Source organism: Sardina pilchardus, chromosome 11, assembly GCF_963854185.1.
Source record: "Sardina pilchardus chromosome 11, fSarPil1.1, whole genome shotgun sequence".
Lineage (NCBI taxonomy): Eukaryota > Metazoa > Chordata > Actinopteri > Clupeiformes > Clupeidae > Sardina > Sardina pilchardus.
The window spans coordinates 21,151,092-21,160,156 of NC_085004.1; the positions used below are offsets into that span (position 1 = coordinate 21,151,092).

The window sequence follows — 9,065 nt, forward strand, 5'->3', positions numbered from 1 at the left end:
CTGCATCCGTCCATAAAGACCACAGCTTAATTTACTTTTCAGCCACAGACAGACCTGGACAGCTGGCACTGCATGTTTTCTTTTTTTCTTCTTCTTCTTTTTCTGGGGTTACTGATTTGCCTTTGGGGTGAATCACAAGACATACCCATGCCAGCTTCTTCATTGATGTAATGTGACTTAGAGGCAATTGTGGGGGCATGGGTGTTCATCCTAGATGGGAATAAAAACGTCATTAATTAAGATTACTGTCAGTAGATTGATATGCATCTAAGACATTTTCATCCAAGCCGCCACGTGCTCTTTGTCTGGTTTCTCTTTTCAGAGGCCGTAGTCGGTGTCTGGAGAATTGTCAGAAGAGGAGCTACCGTAGATGACTCATTCACTGAAATAGTTCATTCCTGAGGCTGGGGTACCTCGAAAAAGGAGGAGGGTGATGGAAAGGAGAGCGGCGGGCTGTGGCCTTGAGTCGGTGCTTCTGCTAACAGTCTTCTCATGCATTTGTTGTCGCTCCAACGCCAAGGGTCTGGCTCTGTTTACTTAACCCATGGCAACTGCACGTCCACACTCATGCCGTCTCTGGGAGACCACTCCTAATGCAACATGCCACACACACGCACACACACACAGACCATTCGGATGTACAGAGCATCAGCTCAGATCAGTCAGTCACAGTTCTTTATCCTGGTTCCTGAAAACAAACACATGTCACTTTCTAGGGTAATTCGTTTTTTATGACTCATTATTTCATGCTGAATACAGGCAGCTTGCCACATACAGCACAGGCGTCACATTGCTTATGTTTTGCAAACGTCTTAATTGTAGTGTGTGACACACTGGTACAGTACATACTGTATTAGTCCCATCATCAAAGCCCCCTACTGCGCAGCAGAATCCTTTTCCCAGTGAATACAATAGTATAGTTTTTACACATACAGTACACATCATCCTCAACCATATGTTAGAGTGCACAAATTCCATTCACCTCCTGCCATCCATAGCAAACTGCAAAATGAAGATGGCTTTCACTCCTGCAAAGAGTAGTGGGGTTTTTTTTAAGCCCATCAACAAGTGAAGGTGAATTCATACCACATCACATTTCTGTCCAGACACAAAGACAGCCCTGAGCTTTCAGTGAGCTTGTTAAAGTTGCTCCATGAGAGACTGAAGAGCGACTTAATTAAGTGATGTAGCCACAAGAAAAAAAAAAACTCTCTCTCTCTCTGACAGGGCTGACTCTGTGTGAGTGCTGAGCCTGATAACTTAAGCTCACTGAAGCATAAAGACACACATTTGCATAGCTTATATCAAAAGCCATTATGTATGTGCAAGGCAGCACTTGTGCATCATGTCAGATGTTGAAGACACCAGCCTTTAGATACTGGTGACAGGAGGCCACGTGGTAAGCTTATGGGTTGTGTCCACAGCATAATTGAAACAGCCGTGTGAACATTGTTTTAAATTATTGACTGGGGGCTGGCAGAGGCTTGCACCCAAGAACTGTTTAGTTTTAGGTGGGCTGAGATGTATTACCAGCCCCTGTATGAACAACATTGATGATCCTCCATGACACTAATCCAACCAAAACACACCGGAACATTCCTTTCAGACGGTCGGTGCCAAAAAATCAGAGAGCGTAGGGTCCAGTCTTTTAAAAGGTCAGGAGGTACAGTACAGCAGTGGTGGACATGCTTGAGAGCAGGACTAAAAATGCAACTCCGTAGCCAGCCAGGCCCTCTTGGGATCCAAAGCAAATCAAGGCTGCCTTCATCCGGCATCTCTCTCTCTCGCTCTCTGTCTCTCTCTCTCTCTGTCTCTCTCCTCTCTCTCTCTCTTTCTCACTCACTCTCTCTGTTTCTCTGGAAAGAAGAGAGCTTATGTAATTCTACCCGCTCACCGGCACACACAGGTATAGGAGTGTGGACGCAGACAGCCTGGACTGTTATGACTTTTGACAGCCACATAAATATTTCAAGCTGAGAGAGAGTACTTTTGTACAACCCCTTATTAGGCTTGATCTAAAACTTGTGGCCATATAGACACAGATCAACCAAAAAAGAAAAATACACACCACACGCACACACACACACACACACACACACACACATACAAAGATACAAACACAAAACACACAGTGTTGCACTCACATGAAGACATTATTGTCTCGAATACATTTGTCTTCATTGTCATGTTCCTCTCATTCCCTGTCCCTGTCATTCTCTTCACACTGATTTACAGATGAATACAAACAGTTTTCTTTTACAGTCGTGTGAAAAGGTAAATATAAACTATGATTAGCCTATATAAACATGATAAGAATCAAAATGAAAGTCAAATCATTAATGCATTTGTTTGCTTCTCTGTCTAATCCATAAAGCCAACAAACAGGAGAACCAATATTATGAATCCCACTCATTGCACTGAGCTATGGAAGCACTATTCAGTAGCCATAGCACTCGGGGTTATTACAATGTCATTACTTGCCCTTGAGAACGAGGTGTCGGACCAGATAAACTGCAAATATGCATGTCTGTCAACATTAAAGGACATTATGCTTATGTTTGTATCATATGAACACTAAAAGCAAATTTCCCTGAAGATGAGAGTTTAATGCTGCTGGAAGACAGCCTATGGCAACTGATAGCATTATACAGTCAGCGTTATAAATGACCGGAAGCTTTGTGATTGTGGATTTAAATGTCATAATGTGCTCTCTCTGTTATTGTTGCATTTGATCAGTCAGATTTTAAATCTCCAGTGGTGGGTTGGACATATTGTAGTGTCATCGACATCTCCGCCCATCTCACATGAGAGTCAACACATTGACCGCCTGGCCTGGATTTACACTGCGACGGAGGCGACAATAAGCTTCAGGATAGGGATATTCGCAGGGTAAAAACGACCCCCAATATCCTGCACCCAGTATGAAACCCTGGACCGAGCAGTGTGAAAGTTCGGCAAATTAGCGTTGTGCTGTCCAGTGTGAAAGCCCCTGATCCATTGATGAGGTGGGTGCTCATCCAACTTATGGGGGTAGTTGTGATGTGTGATCAAATGGCATCTGGTGTGTTTTCAAAACGAAGCTGAAGTGCAGCGTTAGCTCCCTCTGCTCTGGCCACACTTGGTTACCCCCTGGATGGGTTGCAACGTGCACCAGTTGCATTGGTTTAGATGTAGGCTAAGGGAGGGTGACTGCTGTTTTTTTCCTCCCCAAACTCCATTGAAATTCCTTTGCCATTCCAGAAACCAATCCACAGAGTACTGAGAACAAATGAAGCCACTGCTTGCTAGTAAAATCATTAAGAAATAGGTTTTACAGAATACAATTGCTTTATTGCCAAAGACAGGCCGGGTTTGATTTAAGTAAAACTGTGCAAAAATGGCTGGTATGTATTCACTGATTTAAGGAACATGTTAGCATATAGCTCTCGTTTAGCTATAGGCTAACTGGTCTAATCCACTTTCAGTTATGCTACGCTAGGCTAATGGTCTCAGACCTCTGTTATTACTCACAGAGAGAAGAGAAGGTTATGTTTCCTCTTGTCTAACTCTGGTCGATGGCAAATAAGCTAATATCGCCAAAAGTTGGTGTGTTCTTTTATGGTCAAGATGAAGTATTTCATCTTTGTACCCAATCTCTAATGACAAATCACTATGAAAAGAGTCTGGTGTTACTGCTGTAGTGTCATGCTTATTGACTGATGAGTATGCTATCCAGACTCTCCTGCATGAGTAAAATGTGGGTTGCCACTATAGATGAGATGATAGATTGCCACTCAGCAATCAGTCAGTGAACTGATGTAATGAAAATTGATGTTGAGAATTCATCAGGGTACCAGTGCCACAAAGACCAATTTTATGCACAAAATCAGTGGATCAGCTAATTAAACAGATGACACACAAGCTATTTAAAATATGAAAAATGGATCGATGGATGTTTCACCAACAGATTCACAATGGATGTGTTAAACCTATAAGAGTCAGCGATACATATGTATGCTTTTTGATACATATGCATGGATTTCTGCCTTAGCAATTGTGTCCTTGCTTGAGATTTTAACCACTTTGGAAGTATTCCTCTGTTGTGCTGTGCGCAATAGAAGGTAATTATTTTGTGCACATGTGTTATCAGAGCCAAGCTGTTGTAGGCCTATCTGCGTATCTTCATTTAATCTATTCAATGAGATATGAACAACTCATTTCACCCATGCCTGTGGCATTCTCTAAAATGTCACAAAAAAATTCCTTATCACGGCCAGCTACTCCCAACCAATTATTCCAAAATTAAACAAGTAAATGACAAGAGACAAGAGACCACAAATTTGGAGGAAGCAGAGAAAACACTGTATTTGCATGAAGTTGCATTGCACAAGGTATAGACATAGCATAGAAAACATTACTAAAGAATGATATGTCAGACAATGTCGGGGGGATGACACACAGGCTAAAACTTCCTGGAAAACATGCGGGCCAGGGCAGAGAAGCGTTGGGAGGCATAGTCTTTATCACCCCTCATGACCTCATGGATCCATGGCAGGTAGGGGGATATCTTTGTGTAAACGGCGTAGCTCTTCACATTGCAGCCCTTATCGTAAGACAGGATCCCGGCTGCGTAAACCCTGTTGTGTCCTGGGCTCAGGACCGGCAGAGCGCTACCTGCGTCCCAGAAGCACACGTTGGCCTCGTACTCTCCTGGGCCGGTGCAGAGCATGTTGTCGTCCACCACCGGGGTGCCGGACATGACCTGGTCATCGGACTGGCAGGAGACCACGGGCAGCTTGAGGAACTTGAGGAACTTGGACTGGACGAAGTCCCTGCCCCAGCCCCAGCCGGCGACAAGGCCCAGGGTTCCCGGCGTCTCCTCCAGGTCATCCCCCCGCTCAGGGAGAGGGATGGGCATCACTGACTGACTGAAAGTGACAGGACTTTTCAGCCGGATCAAGGCCAGGTCGTTGTCCCAGTCTGATGTGTTTTGAAAGCCTGGGTGTAAGAATACCTGCGGGGAAGAACATGGCCATTGTGAGTGTGTTCTGGGGGCCTATGATTGTTGTTGAAGCTGGATGAAACGTCAGTCATTATTAGTCTTCAAAGTATGAATACAGTAAACTGATCCTGGATGAAGCCAGGTCACATTAAGAAGGTAATGGCTTGGTGAAAACAAATAAATCCTGTTTAATAAATATAAATAAATAAATCCATTTATATTAAGGCATAATATACTCTCTTTCGATAAGTAATAGTATAATCCTTTTCAACTAATAAATTGGTTGCACAGTTTTCTCTCGCTCATAGATTGTTGTTGTGAAATAACAGTAACTGCAGTATAACCTAAGGAGTGCAGGTTCCTCTCCGTCCTCAGTGAAATCAATTATGTCCTCACACTCTAAAATACTTTGTTTGCTGCTTCTATCTGACTTCTGTTTCAGCAGCCAGAGCTGATTCCAGGTAGAAACACTCAATTCTTCACAGTATGTGCATGTGTGTGTGTTTGTGTCTGTGTATGTGTGTATGTGTGTGTCTAGATCATTGCAGCAGAATGTCCACCAAACCAACAAATATGTTGTTTGCTGTGTTCCAGGAGGGTTCTTGACTTACCTTGTCGACTGCCGCCTCAGTGGAAGCATCAGCATTGGCACGATTAGTGATCCCCATGTAGATCTTGGGGATGAGGGGCTGTTTTCCTTGAGTGGCGTCTCGACTCCTTCTGATGAAGAGGTTCCTTCCCGCTGTCAGCACCCAGCGGTCTGAGATGAGAGCACCGCCAGCGAATCCGCCATCAAACACCCCTTCGCCCAGATACACCATCACATGCCAAGGAACACTATCTGCCAAGAGGCCCCCAATCATTCTCCTCGGCCGCCGATGAGCTGTTGACAAATAATCAGATGCGTAATTCATGTAAATGAATCACTTCGCCATTGCTAATAGATCTTTCATTCTACATGACCCAACAGGATATGAAAAAAATACTTGCAGATTTTCACAAACGTCATTGTGTGGAATAAGGAATAATGTTGGGTATGATTATATTAAGGTACACAGGGAAGAGCACATTGTGTAATTTGTAACAGTTTTTTTTTTATATATGAGGGAATCAGATTAGTTGTTTTGGTTATTTGAGATCTTTAATGAATCTTTAAGGATCTTTGATGATCGTGCATGTGGAAAATTAAAACGTTCAAAATTAAAACCCTAGGCTTAGGCAAGATACTGTCCGATTAGTTTGTTTTATCATCCGCAGAGCCTGGGATGATAATGAACATCCCTTGAGGATCAATAGAGCACACTGGCTGACAATGAAGGCTTTCCTAAATGCTTTTAATCATTTTGCACATTTTCTGCAGACCCAATAAATCGGTTTTAGGAAAGGTCAAGCTTTCTGGCTGACTGGTGCTGAGCCCTTTCAAGACTACAGCCCAAACACAACGAAGTTAGCATTAGCTGTAGCACACACAGGTTTTCCAGAGCCACAAACACTGTTGCAAAAAGGGCGTTACATAACGGCAACAGTAATAATGAACCATTATCAAAAAATTCTTCATGTAGCCATACTGTGCATGACATGTCAGACCTAATAGCAAATGGAGACTTCCCTACTTCTCTCTGGCTTTTCAAAACCTTATTTAGCTGCTTTGTGTGTTCTCATCTCTTGCTTGCCTTGACAAAGGAGTCTCCACTCAGTCGACCAAAATTGTCGGTGACACAAACGTTGCCTACCTGAGACCTCTGAGTCCTCATGCTGAGCGCCTGTGTGTGGCAGACAGGCCACTAGAGCCAGGAGAGCTCCGACTGAGAGCCTGTAGGACAGAAGTGAAAGGATCAGAGAGGGTTTCACACACACACATGTAGCAGATGTTAGCACAGGGCAACTGTCTGACATTATTAGAAACTCTGCTGATTTTAGTCATTTATTATAAGAGACTTTGCAAAGAACATTAACCAGTGACAGTTGCAATGATTTTGCTAAGAGAAATGGTTTAAATATTATACAAACCGCATCATAATAGAGGTTTTGCAGAGGGTATAGAGTGGCTTCTTCCCTTCACCGTCAGTGGGATTATTGTCAATGTGTGCAGCTTGTGTCATTTTTATACTAACTGGCTGTTGACTCTTTTGGAGGGAGGAATTCCCCGACTGTTGCCGTCCAGAAAAAGTCTGTGCGCTGTTGCCAAGTCCAGGGTCAGGATCTGCTCCGGTCTCGGTGCCTGCCAGAGAGGAGGGAGACGTCAGTGGGAAGATGGAAGAACAGGAGGAACGAAGGGAGGGAAGGATTGCAACACACACACCGCCCGAGGTAACTGTACATGTTTGGGAAATGTTATGCTGAAGTCTTATATGTGATATCTGAAGTCTTATATAGTGATTTGAGCCATGATGCTGCAGAGGTAGATTTGGAGAAACTCCTAAATAATGTACTGTCAAAACAAATATGTAATGAACAGAAGTCAATCAAATATGAGAACTGCTGATTTGGCAATCAGAAGAATTTTTGTCTAAACAGGGTTTGAATTACATCGTCTGACAAGTAGACAAGAGCCAAACACAAGTAGAAAAGGTCATGTTTGTGATGAAAAACAAACCGAAAATCCCAAGCTTGCGCAACACCACTAAGTTGGCTCAAAATGTCCTGAATTCCTGTTTGACTCTGTTTACCCTTCCCGTAAAACCCAAGAGCTGGGAACATGGCTTGGCTCAAGACAGACCTGAAGCCCAAGTGATGAACTACTACACAATAGCAGGCGATACAATGTTGCTGAATTTAAAGTCAAAGACTGATTATCTTTTTAGATTGACCACAGATAAAAAAAAATAGACGCATCATTACCTACGCCAAGGAGGTTATGTTTTCATTGGGGTTTGTCTGTCTGTCTGTTTGTTTATCTGTTTGTTTGTTTGTTTGTTAGCAATATAACTCAAAAAACGATTTCGATGGAATTTTCAGGAAAGGTCTGAAATGACCAAAGGAAGAAACGATTAACGATTTTTGGAGTGACCCGGATCACCGGTTGCATCCAGGAGGCGCTTGGCGGAGGTCTGCGCTCTCGCAGTGCTCCTCTAGTTTATTTATAAAATCATTTATTTACCAAACTCACCCTCATTTACAGTGGACATCCAACCCTGACGCCTGCAGTACTGTGAAGTTTCCCAACACTAAATGACTCTCCAAAAGCAGATATGGTGGGATTGATTCAATTACATAATGTTACATAATGTCCTTACAAGCAAACAGACAGCAAGTAATTGAAAAGGAAATAGTGTGTTTGTTCCTGAAGGCAATGTCTCACCCATCTTTCATATCACATTTTCCTCTCTTTTTGCCTTGTACAAAATGTTGATCCAGTCTCAATCTTCCTTCTAGTCAATGGGCATGCCTTACACTATGGAATACTCACGAGAGTTGCAAAGAGGACCACTACACCACAGTGCAGAGTTGGAAACAGTAGCCTAGACCCTTTCCATACTCAAGTAAAGTACAGATACTTTATACATCACGTAAGTAAGTGACATTACCTTGTACCTTCAGTACTTCAAAAGACCCCTGTATTGGGGGTGCTGTGAAGCCACTGGCTTGAGCGTCCATTCAGGCCCAAATGCCCACAGGGATCCAGGTTTGAGTCGTTGAGGTCATTTCCCTGATCCCGCAGCTTTCTCTTCTACTCACTTCCTGTCACTCTCTTCACAATTCTCAATAAAGGCTTAAAAGCCCCCCCACCTCCCACACCCGAAAAAAGGTCCCCATATCTTTTATCTTTTTTGAGTAGTCAGACTGTCAGTCTGCCCTAAAGCACTGCATGTCTTCTTTCTGTGAGTCGACATGTGTCTGACTTTGTGTACATAAAAGGAAGTGGAAAGGATTTCTCTCCTGAACAGTAAGAACACTGCTGTTCCATTTTTGCTTGCATCCTATGCATCCTACACGTGACTGAGACTCAACAGCTGCTTTTACCCAAGACACTACAGACTTGCAACAGCTTGTGAACTGAACAGGTGGTTGTCAGACGGCTGTCTCATCTACCCTCACAGATTCATACAAAAGAGTGTGACTTTTCTGTGTTAAAAAAGAATAT

General features: G+C 43.2%; 1 protein-coding gene across 1 annotated transcript; it reads right to left on the reverse strand.

The window, feature by feature from the left end:
• Positions 1-4,318: 4,318 nt before the first annotated feature.
• On the reverse strand, positions 4,319-8,599 carry hp (haptoglobin). The gene is made up of 5 exons (XM_062549297.1): positions 8,509-8,599; positions 6,992-7,202; positions 6,715-6,794; positions 5,593-5,864; positions 4,319-4,993 (listed from the first exon to the last, which is right to left on the reverse strand). The coding sequence occupies exons 1-5, from the start codon at positions 8,576-8,578 to the stop codon at positions 4,442-4,444; spliced, it is 1,185 nt and encodes a 394-aa protein (XP_062405281.1). The 5' UTR covers positions 8,579-8,599; the 3' UTR covers positions 4,319-4,441.
• Between the last annotated feature and the right edge of the window lie 466 nt (positions 8,600-9,065).